An 18,956-nucleotide genomic window follows, 5' to 3' on the forward strand; every position below is an offset into this window, starting at 1 on the left:
CCGCGATTTACGGAGACCTATCTTCTTAAGTCCAGGAATGAAGTCAACACAAAACCCGATGACATCCTCTGTTTGATGGCCCATGGAGATGCTTCCTTCTGGCCTAGCGCGGTTATGGACATATTTCTTTAGGACTCCCATGAACCTCTCAAAGGGGAACATATTGTGTAGAAATACAGGCCCTAGAATGACAATCTCGTCGACTAGATGAACTAGGACATGCGTCATGATATTGAAGAAGGATGGTGGGAACACCAGCTTGAAACTGACAAGACATTGCGCCACATCACTCCTTAGCCTTGGTACGATTTCTGGATCGATCACCTTCTGAGAGATTGCATTGAGGAATGCACATAGCTTCACAATGGCTAATCGGATGTTTTTCGGTAGAAGCCCCCTCAATGCAACCGGAAGCAGTTGCACCATGATCACGTGGCAGTCATGAGACTTTAGGTTATGGAACTTTTTCTCTGGCATATTTATTATTCCCTTTATATTCGACGAGAAGCCAGTCGGGACCTTCATACTCAGCAGGCATTCAAAGAAGATTTCTTTCTCTTCTTTCGTAAGAGCGTAGCTGGCAGGACCTTCATACTGCTTCGGAGGCATGCCATCTTTTTCGTCCAAACATTGCAGGTCCTCCCATGCCTCAGGTGTATCTTTTGTCTTTCCATACACGCCCAAGAAGCCTAGCAGGTTCACGCAAAGGTTCTTCGTCACGTGCATCACGTCGATTGAAGAGCGGACCTCTAGGTCTTTCCAGTAGGGTAGGTCCCAAAATATAGATTTCTTCTTCCACATGGGTGTGTGTCCCTCAGTGTCATTCGGAACAGCTAGTGCGCCGGGACCCTTTTCAAAGACTACGTGTAAATCATTGACCATAGCAAGTACGTGATCACCGGTACGCATGGAGGGCTTCTTCCGGTGATCTGCCTCGCCTTTGAAATGCTTGCCTTTGTATCGACATTGATGGTTGGTCGGAAGAAATCGACGATGGCCCAGGTACACATTCTTCCTGCAGCTTCCCAGGTATATACTATCGGTGTCAAGTAAACAGTGCGTGCATGCGTGGTATCCCTTGTTTGTCTGTCCTGAAAGGTTACTGAGAGCGGGCCAATCGTTGATGGTCATGAACAGCAACGCCTTTAGGTAAAATTCCTCCTGTTTGTGCTCATCCCACGTACGTACACCGTTTCCATTCCACAGCTGTAAAAGTTCTTCAACTAATGGCCTTAGGTACACATCAATGTCGTTGCCGGGTTGCTTAGGTCCTTGGATGAGAACTGGCATCATAATGAACTTCCGCTTCATGCACATCCAAGGAGGAAGGTTATACATACATAGAGTCACGGGCCAGGTGCTGTGATTGCTGCTCTGCTCCCCAAAAGGATTAATGCCATCCGCGCTTAAAGCAAACCATACTTTCCTTGGGTCACTTGCAAACTCATCCTAGTAATTTCTCTCGATTTTTCTCCACTGCGACCCGTCAGCGGATGCTCTCAACATCCCATCTTTCTTACGGTCCTCACTGTGCCATCGCATCAACTTGGCATGCTCTCCGTTTCTGAAAAGATATTTCAACCGTGGTATTATAGGAGCATACCACATCACCTTCGCAGGAACCCTCTTCCTGGGGGGCTCGCCGTCAACATCACCAGGGTCATCTCGTCTGATATTATACCGTAATGCACCGCATATCGGGCATGCGTTCAGATCCTTGTACGCACCGCGGTAGAGGATGCAGTCATTAGGGCATGCATATATCTTCTGCACCTCCAATCCTAGAGGGCATACGACCTTCTTTGCTGCGTATGTACTATCGGGCAATTAGTTATCCTTTGGAAGCTTCTTCCTCAATATTTTCAGTAGCTTCTCAAATCCTTTGTCAGGCACATCATTCTCTGCCTTCCACTGCAGCAATTCCAGTACGGTACCAAGCTTTGTGTTGCCATCTTCGCAATTGGGGTATAACCCTTTTTGTGATCCTCTAACATGCATCGAACTTCAACTTCTCCTTTTGACTTTCACATTGCGTCCTTGCATCAACAATGACCCGGCGGAGATCATCATCATCGGGCACATCGTATGGTTCCTCTTGATCTTCAGCAGCTTCGCCCGTTGCAGCATCATCATGCACATCGTCTGGTTCCTCTTGATGTTCAGTAGCATCACCGAATTCAGGTGGCACATAGTTGTCATCGTACTCTTCTTCTTCGCCGTCTTCCATCATAACCCCTATTTCTCCGTGCCTCATCCAAACATTATACTGTGGCATGAAACCCTTCTAAAGCAGGTGGGTGTGAAGGACTTTACGGTCAGAGTAAGATTTTGTATTCCCACATATAGGGCATGGATAACACATAAAACCATTCTGCTTGTTTGCCTCAACCACTTCGAGAAAATCATGCACGCCCTTAATGTACTCGGAGGTGCGTCTATCACCGTACATTCATTGCCGGTTCATCTGCGTGCATTATATATAATTAAGTGTGTCAAAAATCATTACAGAACATCATGAATAGATAACTAAGTGACCAAATTAATAGAAGTTCATCATCACATTAAAACCAAAGTACATACATAGTTCTCATCTAACAACATAAAGCTCTGCAGAGCATCTAATTAAACCATACATTGGAACTATGTAAAACATTTCAATGCGAAAAAATGCGATCATAATAGCAACCAAGGTAACAACTGATCCAACAGCATAATGATACCAAGCCTCGGTATGAATGGCATATTTTCTTATCTTTCTAATCTTCAAGCGCATTGCATCCATCTTGATCTTGTGATCATCGACAACATCCGCAACATGCAACTCCAATATCATCTTCTCCTCCTCAATTTTTCTTATTTTTTCCTTCAAGAAATTGTTTTCTTCTTCAACTAAATTTAACCACTCGACAATAGGGTCGGTTGGAATTTCCGGTTCAACAACCTCCTAGATAAATAAAATCTATGTCACATTGGTCGGCATAATTGTCATAAACAATAAATGAACTAATAGTTATGAAAAGATAATATATACCACATCTGAATCATAGACAGGATGAGGGCCGACGGGGGCGGATACCAAAACCATCGCACGATATAAGATGCAACAATAAAAGTAAGAAAATAATACAAGTATCTATCTAAACATACAAGTAAGAATATTTTTCCTTTCAGAAAGAAGATAAGAACAAGAGGCTCACCACGGTGGTGCCGGCGATGAGATCGGCGCGGGTGATCGACGACGGTGAAGACGGGGACGGGGCGTGACGGACCGCTAAACCTAGACAAATATTGAGGAAAATGGAGCTTGGAGGTCGAGCTTGGAGAGGAGAAAGCTTAAGTAGTGTGGCTCGGGCATTCCACCGAACACCTTGTGTGCATAGGAGGTGAGCTAGAGCACCACCAAGCCCTCTCCCCCTCGGCGGCCAGAAAAAAGAGAGTAGTGTGCTCTGCTCTTATGCGAGGGGGTATATATAGGCACCTCATTGGTCCCGGTTGGTGGCATGAACCGGGACTAAAGGGCAGCCTTTGGTCCCGGTTCAAGCCACCAACCGGAACCAATGGTGGTGGGCCAGGAGCGAGGCCCATTGGTCCCGGTTCATCCCACCAACCGGTACCAAAAGATCCAGACGAACCGGGACCAATGGCCCACGTGGCCCAGCCAGCCCCCGGGGCTCACGAACCGGGTCCAATGCCCCCATTGGTCCCAGTTCTAAACTGAACCGGGACTAATGGGCTGACCCGGCCTGGACCAAAGCCCTCTTTTCTGCTAGTGAAATATCTCAACTAGGCATATGATTGAAGGCTAGAGGTGAGCCAAATAGATGGTACTTTTTTTCTAGAGAGAAAAGCAAATTGATCGATTTATTATATTAAGTCTACGAATTACATATGTTTACTAACCTTAAAAAGTTGAATGACCCACACGGGCAAACATTAAAAAAACATAAAAATTTGCACAAAATATTTACAACAATTTTTACCTTTTAGAATATGGACGAATAAACATATCATAATGATTTTTTTTGCAAAAATAGTTGCATTGGTTTTACTATTGAAGAAGAAAGAAAAGAAAATAATAGCTAAAAATTGAAAGAAGGAACAAACAATAGTACTACTACCCTTTAAATAAGAAAATGACGGAAAAAGTTGTAAAAAATTACACACAACTTCGGTCTAATATTGCACTTTTTGTAGTATGCAACAATAGTCATATAATAATGTAGTTATTGCACATATTGCATAGGATTTATGTGTGCACACTTACACTTACCCAACATTCCAAAAATATCCACAAAAGAAAAATAAATACCAACTAGCAAATAAACACAAAACACAAAGACGAAAACACATAAAACAAAAAAGACATAAGAAACAAAAAGGAAGCGATAGGAGGGCTTGATTCCACAATTAATCGGCTTTGGCCCAAAAGCAAATTGACTGACCAAAATATGGGGCCAGTCCAAAAAAACAAGCACACCACAGACCAGGAAAAAACACAGCAAGAAACTCAGAGAAAAGTTGAACGACCTAAAAATCGGTTGAACCAAATATACAATTCAGGCAACTTACTAGTAGTGAAAATGATATGTTTATTAACCTAGAGTAGACCAAGCGTGAGCATGATGCTACCTAAAAAATTGAGTTCTATGTGGAACGCAATTGTTTCCGTTCGCTAGAGAATGTTCATTTGTACATGAAGTGCATATGGTTTTTCTTGTTATACTTTCAAATTTGTGCTGCACCCAATAGGGATCATATGATGAACCAATGTCAAGTTTCGAACATCTCATAGCTCATTTGTATGGTCTTTTGAATCAAAGACCATTTTCCCCTTTTTAATGGCCAAGAAATCAACAAATGCTTTAAAAGGAGGAAACCAACTCAAAAAGTGGCCAAATTTGAGCATGGCGGTTTGAATGCTCTGTATTGGACAAATGAAAGTTTGAGGGGAAACGATGTTAAGAAATTGAGTTCTATGTGGAAGTCTAATGTTTCTGTTTGATACCATGATACTTCACAGACAATTAAATTATTAGGTTTTATAAGGAAGACCAAATTAGTGGCATTGGTGTTACCCTTAAAGAAGAAATAAAATGAAACAAAAGTTGAACAAAATAACGATGAAATTTGCAAACAATTTACATAGGAATTACATTTTGTTATAATTAGCAAGAATAGACATATAATGGTCATTTTTTTTCAAAAAACAAAGTTTTCTAAAGAAGACTAAATTAGTGGCATTGGTATTTGATCCATGACATCTCTAGTTCTTCAAATCAAAATAATGAAGTTTTGTATGAAATAGTTAATTATTAGCGAAGGAATTAGCCTTCATAACGTGAAAGAATGAGCATATAATTGGGAAAGTTTTGCATTAACAAGTTTCCTAAGAAAGAATTAGTGCAATTGACACTAGCCTTGACAAAATGAAAATAAATATATAAAATAAAAATGAAGCTTTCTATGGAAAAACCAATTAGTTGCATCGATATTACCCTTAGAAGAAAGGAAAAAATATTGACTAAATTTGCACATGGTTTGCACAAAAATTGTGATTTTCTATAGTATGCAAGAATAAGCATATATTTCACAAAAAACAAATCATAAGAAGGAATAAATTAGATACAACTATATTACCCCTGAAGAACAATGAAAATGAAATAAAGACTTAAACAAAATCAAAATAATGATGTTTTTGGAGAAAAAATAAATTATTTGCATTGATATTACCCTTTAGGAAGAACAAAAAACAACGTAAAAATTTGTATGCAATATTCAAAAAAAAAGTGCTCTTTGAAAATGTGTAAGAGTAAACATATAATGGTAAAAAATGCAAAATTATTTCCTAAGAAAGAGAGAATTGGTGGCATTGATTTTACCCTCCAAGAAGAAATAAAATGAAATACTAACTATATATTTTTGAAATAAGAACAATGAATTAGTAACAATAGTATTACCCTTTAAAGAAGACAAATTAAAAAATTAGAAAACACACACACAACATCGCTCTAATATTGCACTTTCTGTAGTATGCAAACAAGTAATATAATAATGTAACTATCAGACATATTGCATAGTATTTATGTGTAATTGTGTATACATTTACACTCTCCCAACATTTCAACATATCCACAAAAGAAAAGTAAAAATCAATTTTTAGGCTAAATAAAAACCAACTTTTTTTAGGTTAAAGGCCTTTTTATTGCTCAAAGTCCACAGAGTGTGGGATATAAACTTGGTCATGTGGCTGGCCCAACCACACATGACGCCTCAGAAGTAAAGACAAATCAAATTTAGCTAATTTATGAGCTTCGACATCAACCTCATGTCTCTCAAAAGAAAAGTTACAAGTAAGTGGTGGCGATCCTGATTTTATCCCTCTGATGATGACTCCGTAGGGCCCCTGGTTACCTTTAGCAATGTGTTCGGTCACCTGTTTGTAGTTGGACGCCACAATAAACTGCTTTTGATTAAGATCCTCCACCAAGGCAATGGCCTCCCGGCAGGCTATTGCTTGTTAGACTGTATAGCTTCTGTATATGTGTATGTATGATGTAACGTTGTACCCCTTCATTATATATATGTGATAGGCCATCCTTAGAGGGTTGAGCCAGTTCCCCCAAACCTATTGTCTTACATGGTATCAGACTAGGTCAAACGCTTCCGCTAAACCCTACGCCGCCGCCGCCGCTTTCGTCGCTCACGTCGCGCCGTCGCCATCCTTCAGATCGCGCCGCCGCCACCATGTCGGGATCCGCCGCCTCGGGCTCCACCATGGCGGCTCTCCTCTCCCGGCCCCTCGACTCTGTCGCGGCCGCATCACTCCCGATCGGGACGAGGAGCGTTGGCTCCTTCTTCTCCTCGTCGCCGGGTCACTCGCTGGTAGTCCACACCTCCAGCACCACGACGGGCGCCTCTTCGCCCGCCTTTGTCAGCGACGCCGCCGTCGCCCCGATGTCGGCCTCTGCCTCGGCCCTGATGGCCGGCCTCGCCGCGTCAGGCGCGGCTCCTGCGCCGTCCGTCCCCGCGTCCGCACCTGTGGCCACTGCCCCTATGGCGCGTTTGCCTCCTGCAGCCTACTCCATGGGTTCCCTACCGCCGCCGCTGTTTCACTTCGGAAACCTCATCACCATCAAGTTGTCGTCGGACTATTACATCTTCTGGCGTGTGCAGGTTCTCCCGCTTCTTGGGAGTCACTACCTGCTTGGCTACGTCGACGGTTCTCTCCCCTGTCCCCCTGCGCTGATCGATAGCGTGCACGGCCCGGTTTACAATCCGGCGCATCGTGTTTGGATGGGGCAGGACCAGGCGAACCTCACCTCCATCCAGGGGTCGCTCACTCCGGCCGTTGCCGGTCTTGTTGTCTTCGCCAAGACGTCCCATGAGGCGTGGACCATCCTTGAGCGCTCGTTTGCAGCACAGTCGCAGGCTCGTGTCTCTGCGCTCCGTCATCAACTTGGGGAGTGTCAAAAGCTTGACTCCACTACCACTGAGTTCTACAACAAGGTCAAGGGCCTCGCCGACACGTTGGACTTCATTGGGCAGCCCCTCACCGACTCCGAGTTCAACTCGTTTATTGTCAATGGTCTTGATGAGGAGTATGATGCCTTAGTCGAGATCATCAACGAGCGGGGCAACTCGAAACCCATGCTGGCGCACGAGGTCTTTTCCCGCCTCCTTCTCACTGAGCAACGGGTCGAGACGCGCCGCTCCAGGAGCAACGGCTCCCTCTCGGCCAACGCCGCCACCAAGGGTGGCCGCTCTTCTTCATCATCCCGGGCTCCTTTGGGGCTGCCACCACCGCCTGCCTCGGCCCCCCCTCCTACTGCGACATTACCGGGGGCTGGCGGTAAGCGTGTGTGTCAGCTTTGTGGCCTCGATGGGTACTGGTCCTCTAAGTGTCACAAACGCTTTAAGAAGAGTTTTCTGGGCCTTGGCAATGATGGCAAGGACACGCGCAACTTTGCGCGTCAGGTGGCCATGGCAGATCGACCGGTGTCCACAAAGCAGCAAGGTTACACTCAGTCCTACTCTGTTGATCCTCACTGGTATATGGACTCTAGGGCAACGGAGCATCTGACGACTGAGATGGGAAAGCTCCATACTCGCGAACCCTACCATGGCTCCGACAAGATCCACACCGCCAATGGAGCAGGTATGCATATATCTCATATTGGTCAAGCATCTCTTCTCACTAGGCATGCAAATAGGAGTCTTCAGCTTCGTAATGTGCTTAGAGTTCCCTCTGTGACATGTAATCTTCTTTCTGTTCCTAAACTCACACGTGATAATAATGTACTTTGTGAATTTTATCCTTTTGATCTTTTTATTAAGGATCGGGGCACGAGGGACATTCTTCTTAGCGGGCGGTTGTGCCAGGGCCTCTATCGTCTGGAGCATCCTGGTGTCGCTCGCGTGTTCAGTGGAGTTCGGGTATCTCCGTCAGAGTGGCATGCTCGCCTTGGTCACCCGGCCACACCTATCGTTCGTCATGTTTTACGTCGTCATGAGCTTCCTAGCATGTCTAGTAATAAAGATGTAGCAGTGTGTGATGCTTGTCAGCAGGGGAAGAGTCATCAACTTCCTTTTTCGGAGTCCAGTCGTTTGGTTAAACATCCTTTAGAACTTGTTTTTTCTGATGTATGGGGTCCTGCTCAGACTTCTGTCAGTGGTCACAATTATTATATCAGTTCCGTCGATGCTTATAGTCGCTTTACCTGGCTTTATCTTATTAAACGCAAATCTGATGTGTTTGACATTGTTGTTCAGTTTCAAAAACATGTTGAACGCCTTCTCAAGCACAAAATTGTTCATGCCCAGTCGGACTGGGGGGGGGGGAGTATCGCAACCTCAACTCCTTCTTTTAGTCGCTTGGGATCACTCACCGTTTAGCATGTCCACATACACATCAACAGAATTGTTCTGTGGAACGTAAGCATCGTCACATTGTTGAAACTGGTCTTACTCTTTTGGCCCATGCATCGGTTCCGTTTAGGTTTTGGAGTGATGCTCTTACCACCGCATGTTTTCTCATAAACCGCACCCCCACTCGGGTTTTGAATATGAAGACTCCCATTGAAGTTCTCCTTGATGAACAACCTGATTATACCTTCTTTAAGGTTTTTGGGTGTGCTTGTTGGCCGCATCTCCGCCCTTATAACAAACGCAATCTTGAGTTTCGTTCCAAGAAGTGTGTTTTTCTTGGTTATAGCTCTCTTCATAAAGGTTACAAATGTCTTCATGGTCCCACAAATCGTGTCTACATATCTCGGGATGTCGTGTTTGATGAGCATGTTTTTCCCTTTGCCAAGCTTCCTGTGTCCACTGCTGAACCATCATCTTTGCATTCATCCTCCGTTGCATCTGACCATTTTGATGATGTTGCATACTCTCCTATTTTGTTGCCTAACCATGGTGCAGGCACTGGACGTGGGGCTCGGTTGGAGATTTTGGAGGCGCCGTCGTCTCCTCCTGATGATCATGGGGTGTCCCTGCATGGCCTCGGCAATCGTGCTCATGCACGTCGACTGCTTCGGCGCCCTCGGCCCCTGGACCGGCGCCCTTGATCTCTGGGCCAACTTCGTCGCCCCTGGGCCCGGAGCCGGCCTCTGAGCCGGGCTCGCCGCTTCACCAGAACACGTCGGCCCCATCATCCTCTCGGCCCGCCAGGCCGGCCTCGTCACCCTCTCGGTCTAACACGTCTGGGCCGTGCTCGCCTGGGCCGAGCTCACCTGCCCCCGGTGCCCTCTCGCCGGTGCTTACTAAGGCATCTCCGTCGATGGCCGAGGCGTCGCCATCGTCATCACCGCCTACATCACCTTCGGTGCTTCCTGGGGCATCTCCGTCGATGGCTGAGGCGTCACCATCACCGTCACCTGTGGCTCCTGTGGCTCCTCAACGACCACATACGCGGAGTCGCAGTGGAGTGTTTCAGCCCAAACAGCGCACTGATGGTACGGTTGCCTGGTTGGCTGCATGTCTGGCTGCTATCCGTGCGGATCCTACCTCTGAGCCTCGTACGTACCAAGCTGCTCTCAGCATACCTCATTGGCGAGAGGCCATGGAACAGGAGTACCATGCTCTTCTTCGTAACAAGACATGGACTCTTGTTCCGCCCCCACCCCGCGTTAATGTCATCGATTCTAAATGGGTTTTCAAAGTGAAGAAGCATTCTGATGGTTCTATTGAGCGCTACAAGGCGCGGCTGGTTGCCCGAGGATTTCGGCAATGTTATGGTCTTGATTATGAAGACACCTTCAGTCGAGTGGTTAAACCTACTACTATTAGGCTTCTTCTCTCTCTTGCAGTTACTCGGGGTTGGTTTCTTCGTCAGCTTGATGTCCAGAATGCCTTTCTCCATGGTGTCCTGGAGGAGGAGGTCTATATGCGGCAGCCACCAGGGTTCTCTGATCATGATCGTCCTGATTATCTGTGTCGTCTCACGAAAGCACTCTATAGTCTGAAGCAGGCTCCCCGTGCTTGGCATGCTCGTCTTGCGACAGCCCTTCGTGCTCATGGTTTTGCATCATCGGCTGCTGACTCTTCGTTATTTCTTCTACAACGGCCCGAAGTTATCATGTACCTGCTGGTCTATGTGGATGATATTATAATTGTCAGTTCTTCTCAGTCGGCTGCTGCTGCTCTTGTTCGGTCTCTTGGTGCTGACTTTGCAGTCAAAGATCTTGGGAAGCTTCACTACTTCCTTGGTGTGGAAGTTGCTTCTCTCTTTGATGGTCTTGTTATGACGCAGAAGAAGTACTGTTTGGACTTATTGCAGTGGGCTGGAATGCTTAAGTGCAAACCAACTACTACACCTATGTCTGCTATACTAACATGATCACTGCTATAGATGGCGAGCTCCTTCCTTCTGCTGATGCGACACAGTACAGGAGTATTGTTGGTGGGTTGCAGTACTTGATGATCACCCGTCCAGATATTTCATTTGCTGTCAACAGAGTATGTCAGTATCTCCAGGCACCTCGTGACGCTCATTGGTCTGCGGTTAAGCGCATCTTGCATTACATTCGCTTCACATTGTCCTATGCTTTGCACATTCGACCGAACCCCTCTGGGGTCATTTCAGCGTATTCTGATGCGGATTGGGATGGCAGTCCGGATGACAGGCGATCCACGGGGGGCTATGCTGTGTTCTTTGGTTCTACCTTCATCGCCTGGAGTGCTCGGAAACAAGCTACTGTTTCACGTAGCAGTACTGAAGCTAAGTATAAGGCTGTGGCTAATGCAACTGCAGAGATTATCTGTGTACAGTCTTTACTTCAGGAGTTGGGTATATCTCAATCACAGTCTCCTATTCTTTGGTGTGATAACATCGGTGCTACATACCTGTCTGCTAATCCGGTATTTCATGCCTGAACGAAACACATTGAAGTGGACTATCATTTTATACGAGAACGGGTATCTCAGAAGCAACTACGGATCAAGTTCATCTCTTCCAAAGATCGGCTTGCAGACATCTTCACCAAGCCGTTACCTCTACCACAGTTTGAGAATTGTCGGCGCAATCTTACCCTTCTAGATTCTTTAGGAAGTGGCTAAGATTGAGGGAGGGTGTTAGACTGTATAGCTTCTGTATATATGTACGTATGATGTAACGTCGTACTCCTTCATTATATATATGTGATAGGCCACCCCTAGAGGGTTGAGCCAGTTCCCCCAAACCTATTGTCTTACATTGCTTCCGGTGTAGTTGTGTCCCAGACTCCTACGACGACCATGGCTGAGCTCCCTATAAAAACGATTTGGCTGTCTCTGCATATGGCTTCCGCTGAGCCTCTTCTTTGTGATCTAACAAAGGAAGAGGGAGGAGGGCTTGATCGCACAGTGAATGGGCTTCGGCCCTGATGCAAATGCACTGGCAAAAATATAGATATTGTCCAAAAAAAAGCCCACCACAGGCCAGGAAAAAAACACAGCACGAAACTCAGAGAAAAAAATTGAATGACCAAGAAATGGGCTGAACCCAATATACAATTCAGGAAACTTACAAGTAGCTAAAGTGATATTTATAACCATATATTGCACATCACTCTTACAGGACTTGACCACTGTCACACCACATGTTCACATCTCTTACACGTACGTATATATAGGTGATATGCGGATATGGAAATATAAAAGGTTGCATTGCATGCACTTTATTGAATATATATGCCATGTGTTTCTTATTCCTTATTTCTAATTACCTAGGTAGCAGCATGCAGCAGCATCGTCTCCACAGTGAACCCCGGTCCAAATCCCATCATCACCCCCCAGCCTTTATCATGGCCAGCTCCCTCTCCTTCAGGATCTTCTCTTTGGCGCCTGACCTCATCGAGCACGAAGATCACCGTGGCGCCCAGCATGTTCCCGTACTCCCTCACCACGGTTCTGCTCGCCGCCAGCTTCCCCGGAGCAAGCCGGAGTGCCCCGACGATGTGGTCCAACATCGCACTGCTGCCGGGATGCACGGCCCAGAAGAGGTTATTCCATTCGACAACACCTCCCATGCCGGCTAGGCGGTCACCAAACGCATCCAGCAGGCACTGCTCAACGATGCCCGCCGCCAGTCTTGGCAGTCCGGTGGCAATGGTCCCGCCGATGCCACCGCTGCGGAGCTGCATGGTGAGCATGTGCTCGGTGTCTGGTATCACATACTGGGAGGCTGACACCATCTCAAACAGAGGGCGCTCATGGACGTAGGGTTCAGCACCCACGATGACGGCGCCTGCACCGTCACCGAAGAGCCCCTGGGGGATGAGGGTGTCGAAGGAGTCCGCCTCGTTGGGCCCGCGGAAGGCGGTGATAGTGAGCTCGACGCAGGCCACGAGGACGCGCGCGCCGCGGTTGTTCTCGGCGAGGTCTTTGGCTAGGCGTAGGGCGGCGCATCCGGAAGCGCAGCCGTTGAGCTGGAGCACAGTGCGCAGGACATCATGGCGGAGGCCGAGGAGGGAGACCAAGCGGACGTCGGCGCCCGGCGCATGCGACCCCGCGTTGGTGCTGACGACGAGATGGGTGATGTCGCCCGCCGGACGGCCCCACTCGGCGATGGCGTTCGCCGCAGCCGACGCAGCGAGCTCCGGGGCAGCGGTAGCCACGACGTCCAGCCGGGCGTCGAGGGACAAGCCCAGGTGCGTGGCGAGCAGTTCGTCCGTGTGGTGGAAGAAACGCCTGCCGATGCCGGTCATCCCGCATAGTTTGGCAAAGGTGCGCTTGAGGTCGGTGAGGTGGTCGCTCTTGGTGACGCTGAAGTAGTAGTCGGGGTAGTCTTCCTGGGGCACGCAGTGGGGCGGGTTCGCCGTGCCGATGGCCAGCACCGCCGCCGGCCCGTCCGCACGCTGAGCAACACGGATCTCGCCCAAGGTGGTGGCTGGGATGCTGCTGCTGCTTGCCATGGCCGCCTTCCTGCATGCTCGCAATATTAAAGAGTCAGTTTCCTTGAAAAGCGATCGATCTTAGGTTTTAAAAAACCATTACGTTCTACTCCTATCCTACTCGATAGATAGCGAACGTGCCTAAATTGGATAAAGCAGAGACGATCGAGAGAGATATGTATTGAGCGAGCTACCTACCTTATGAAGAACAAAGCAAACAGGGCGAGAGGCTGATCAAATGATTTATGTGCGTTTGGAGATGGAAGGAGGCGGCAAGTATTTAAGGACGTGCCGGGGCAGGGCTCATGCCCCATGCAGAAGGGAGAGATACGGGGGGTAGGCCGTGTGCAATAATGCTACATCTACGAAGGACTACGAAGACCTACGAAGCGTTCCAAACAAATCCTCTTGGCCCCCCTGATTTTCACTGGGGATGGGCCCCAGCTGCTAATTCTGGCCCAATTAGTCTTCTCCATGTCAGCTTTTACGTAAAACTCCTACGGTACTTTTCGTAGGTGTAGCATTGTCCGGCCGGTGTGGCGGTGACGCAAGCACATGCGTGGCAAGTGACCGGCGGCAGATGCGTGCGCATGCAGATCAACGGAGGAGCAATCAACGAAGCTGTCCCCTCCACGTACGTACCATGCATGGCAAGTGACTGGCGGCCCTCGCATGTTTTTCGTGCATGCATGGAACCAGCTGCATGTTGATTTGCGCTCTTCGTGCATGCATGCATGGAACAATCCTGCATGGGACCACATATATGTTGCACGCGCAACGAGTTTGAAAAAAATCCTCTTCCAGATCAGCGGAGGAACAATCAACGAAGCTGTCCCCTACGTATGTCAAGATTCAACAATCCATGGTGTGTCGTAGTACGAATTTGTCCTTACGTATGGCTAGATTCAACAAACAATCCATGGTCTGTTGACTCAACAAATGAGCTGCCTACTTGCTCAGATGTGCATGTTATACATATGTGAGCCAACTGAGTGTCTAAGCAGCTAGTCCATGCTGGTAGGCGCTACGTACATACGTGCACGACGTAACAAAGCCAACATGAAATGCATGTGTACTTGCGTCTAGAAGTGCCAACAGAACCCTGCCAACATAGGGGCCTTGTCAAGCTTCACAAATCTCTAGTGTTTGGTAACAAATTCACACGGACGTACTGTTACGAACGGTGACAAAGACCAGCAGTGCTACATGTGACTGTGAGAAGAATCTTTCGCAGTCGCGCGTTCGAACGTGTGGTCTGGCTTCACATGTGAGACGCTGTCGGTCAAGTCGTCCCTTAGGTAAGCTCTTCCCCCATGAATGTAAGTTGGTGGGGCCCGGCACGTCCTTCAGTGTCTCACCCAATTTTGGTTACAAAGAAAAACTTGACTTTATACGCTTATGTCGGACGTCAAGCACCTCAAGATATTGAGTCCGTATTATAAATAACTAGGCTAATATTACTATTTTCTCCCGCGAGGTAAGATGTTGTTAATGATTGTGTATTGGTAATATGGAACTTTTAGTTCCGCAAATTAAGAAAATAGATTATAGTGGTATCAAGTCAAGGTATAAATATTTTCGCAAAAAAAAATCAAGGTATAAATAAGGTAATACATAGTATCAGTTCTAATAAATGCTATATTCGACATCTTTCCGGTTTTGATTTCCCGCAAGTTAGTTGGCAGAAGCATGTTTTCTTTTTTGCATTGTTGTAGTAGGAAAGAGAATTTCAATTATTTCTCCATATGTCGCATAATATAAGATGTTATTAAAACCAATATGTGAATACATCGGTTGTCATAACATCTTATATTGTGGGATGGAGGGATTGTTCATTAATTACTTATGAAGAAAATAATGTTAATTTTTAATAATAATAATCATGCAGTTTTGCATATGATTTGTCACAATGTACTGATAGATAATTATGATTTGTCACAAGGTAGACATAAAGCATCCTAATTTTGATTTACTACAACGTAATTGGCAGAAACATACACACAGTAGACATAAAGCATCTATTTTGAAAGATAGGCTATTAATCTATCACCATTTTTTTCTGTTTACCCGTCTGCACTTGCATATTTATATAGTCAAGTGTACCCTTAATGCACTGATACGAGCTTCTTCAAATTTGTTCTACGTTATTTAATAATTCTTTTGAGAGTTCACTTCTTCGCTCGTTAAAGAAGAGGAATAACTGGCCCACATTTTGTGCAAAGAAACAGCCTACTTAATAGTATGCTTTTTGGACTTGTCGCTTGGACTATAAACTATTAACTGTGTGATAATTTCAGCTCAATTTCGTGGGGATGATTCTTGATGTGTGGTCAGTGGCGCGTGGATGACTAGGTGGATGAACCGGATCCGATGCGGGGAAGTGAGAGCCATGTCATGCAAATGCCTTGTTGCTGGCGATGTCAAGAGCTGGCGGCTGCAATGTACGCGGACGTCCTTAGATTCTTGAAAGCATCGTTGTGATGTTGTGCTCCTCTACTCTTCCCAGGTTCTAGGCTCCTTCCGAAACATTCGATCCTTGTTTTCACCGGGTCGGATGATGACGAAAGGCGGAGTTGGTGTGTGTCTCAACGGCTAGGTGGATACGTGAAAGGTGGGGTCATTTACAAGTCGTGGTAACTTTGTTGCGGTGGAGTTAGAGCTGTGTGACGGCGAGGATAAGATGGCAACGATGCCAAGCGGCTGGTGGCCTAGCTCAGTGATCCTACATGACGCGGGCTTGCATAGTCCCCCATCCTAGTTCATCAACGGATTCGTAGTATCGTGCACCTCGCGACCTTTGCAGTGTGGGCCTTGTCGGCATCAAAGTGAGAGTCGCTTGATGACGATGATGCCAACACACAACCTCGACGAAGGTTTCTTTACCGCGGTGTGTGGGTTGCGTCCTCTTCGTGACAATATTCCGCTAATTAACCACGATATAGTACACATGCAGACTTGTAAACTTGGTCAAACTTTGTAACTTGTATATAGGACAACCTATATAATGCTACATATCTAATAGTCCATATTTTAACTTGGTCGCGAGTACAATATACTCTTACTATGTAATTAACTAGTACAATGGCCGTGCGCTGCCACGGGCTTTTGAAATATTTTGTGAAGTTATGTAAACATAATGCATGTCAAATTTTACATGTAGAGAAAAAAATAACATGGGCATAATTGGGTAATAATTAAAGTCCACTTCACTTGCAATGTAAATTGATTACAAAGGAAATTTGACGATGTATACATAGAGAGTGATTATCGAACTAAAAATATATTACAAAATAAAATTTACTTGATGCACTTAAGAAATTCTCGCACAATCAGGAAGGTTGTCTATCCAGTTTTTTTAGCTTACCTGCCCGGCCTTATTCTGATCTCAGCTACTCTCTCATCACAACCAGCCCTCTCACTCTCTCACCCCACGCACCCCTCACTCTATGTGTTCCTGTGACGACATTATTCCTCATCTCTTCACTAAATAGATCTTTCTAATATAGTTCCACCAATTTCTTCTATTTTCATGATTGCTCAGGATGGATGGTGCAAACAAAATGTTGTAACATGATGTGTCGGTCATCCCTCTAACCACTACCACCATCTCCACCACCTGAGATCTCTTGTACCCTGCCTTCAAATCCGTTAATCCCCCACCCCTTCTCATCCAACGATGACCCTCCTCTAGTTTTCAGTCTAATCCATTATAGTTACGTCAGTCACTTTGTCGATCGACATTTTCAAAGCATCATTTAAAGCCATCCTTTTTTACCTCTGATCTACAAAGGTGAACATATAAACATATATTAAAATTAAAAAATAAAAAAAAGTGCATATACAATATATATTCATTGGTCCAGATGCAAGCAGGTGGCCGTTTTTAGTTAGAGTGAGTAGCATCGTGCCTTTAGTAGAGTGAGTTGAATCCCAAATTTAATAACATATAGTGAGTAGCATGGTGCTTTTTAGTAGAGTGAGTTGCATTCCAATTTTAGTAACACATAGGTTCACCTCTAAATAACTTGTCGGTAATTATTCTCCAGAAATGACTTGTTAGGGTTTGTGATATTTTTCGCTATATAAAAAAGTACGTGACATTTCTCTCATAACAAACAATCGCTTTTCCTCAAAGCCACTTCTCTTCTTATCTTAAAAATAGCAATTCACCCTCTCACTCTCTCGTGGCACGACACAACGCTCACATCTCATTCCCCTGGCCTGCTCTGCCCACCACGGCTTCTCACTGTCGCCTCCCCTCGACGCCACATCATTTAGCTCGCGCCTTGCTCTCACTGTCGTGTCCCTTACTATCCACGATGTTGCCCGCACCCTTTCTCCCCCATCCACAACACCCCAGGCTGATCCTGGTGCTAAGGAGTGCAAACCATCGTAGCTGAGGGTGCCCTCCATGGCAACACAACTTGCTGCTCACCGCAATGCCACACCTTCTTCGAGTACGATGGCCAATTCAGGCTGGGGGCATGTGATGTCTCCACGTGTCGCCAAATAGGGACACAACATGCAGGGGAAGGTCGTCGACATGGGGATGCGGCACACACGGGAGAATGGGAGAAGGCATAGCGCGGTATGCAAGGAGGCGCCATGAAATCTAGTGAGCCAACGCTTGATTTACCTAGTAAAGTCATGCAATCAAATCAGATCGCATGTAGGAGAAACATGCATTATGGGCATTAACATGACAGATTGCATCACAATTTCCTTTCCCTCGGAAGATCTTGTGTGATTCAAGGCAGATGGACGAACGAGGAAAACTCAAGGGGAGGGATGGGTGTACAAACAACGACATACTAATGTACCATCACTATTGCAGACTCACCTTTATTAATAAAGATACCCCCCTCTCTCTCCCTTCCTTTGATCCCCATCCGTCCGACCCTCTCTCGCTAGTTGTCGCGGGCTACCAGGTTGGACATGGATTCCCTTCCTTTGATCCCCATCCATCCGACCCTCTCTCGCTAGTTGTCGCGGGCTACAAGGTTGGACATGGATTCCCTTCCTTCGATCCCCATCCATCCGACCCTCTCTCGCTTCTTGTCGCTGGCTATGGGGACAGGCATGGATGACAAGCATGTCATATGCGTAGGGTTAGGTGGGGGTTGGAACATGAGAGAAATTGGGGATAGGAGTCACAGGAACTCCAGTAGCTCCCCTAAATTACTATATATCGGACTACCATAAATTTTGTTTAGTTCCAACATCACCCCATTTTGTATCTTAACCTTCATATCTCCTATATTTCATCGGTCTTGTGAAATTATCAAATCCATATGTACATCATTTTAATACCCTACATTTTCAGTTGTGCTATCAAATTCATATATATATTGTGTCGTGAGATCACTATTTTTCTTGTTTGGCTAGTGTCAACTTATTTTTACAACGTTAGATCACTCTTTATGTAGTTTTGCTACTTATTCACACTCTTTTTTAAAAAGAATTCGCACTCTTGAGGGATTGTTTGGTTAATGCCCTCCACAATCCCATCCCGGAATAATTGGAGAGGATTTTGACTCACATGATTTAGTCCCACCCCCCTTCAATCCCCAGCAAGTTGAACAACCC

The 18,956-nt window shown here is 46.1% G+C and overlaps 1 protein-coding gene across 1 annotated transcript; it reads right to left on the bottom strand.

Annotated features, from left to right (window-relative positions):
• Window positions 1–11,941: 11,941 nt before the first annotated feature.
• On the bottom strand, window positions 11,942–13,676 carry LOC123083316 (bisdemethoxycurcumin synthase). Its single transcript, XM_044505385.1, has 2 exons — window positions 13,569–13,676; window positions 11,942–13,401 (listed from the first exon to the last, which is right to left on the bottom strand). The coding sequence occupies exon 2, from the start codon at window positions 13,389–13,391 to the stop codon at window positions 12,204–12,206; it is 1,188 nt and encodes a 395-aa protein (XP_044361320.1). The 5' UTR covers window positions 13,392–13,401; window positions 13,569–13,676; the 3' UTR covers window positions 11,942–12,203.
• Window positions 13,677–18,956: the final 5,280 nt, after the last annotated feature.

Source organism: Triticum aestivum, chromosome 4A (genome assembly GCF_018294505.1).
Source record: "Triticum aestivum cultivar Chinese Spring chromosome 4A, IWGSC CS RefSeq v2.1, whole genome shotgun sequence".
Taxonomy (NCBI): Eukaryota; Viridiplantae; Streptophyta; class Magnoliopsida; order Poales; family Poaceae; genus Triticum; species Triticum aestivum.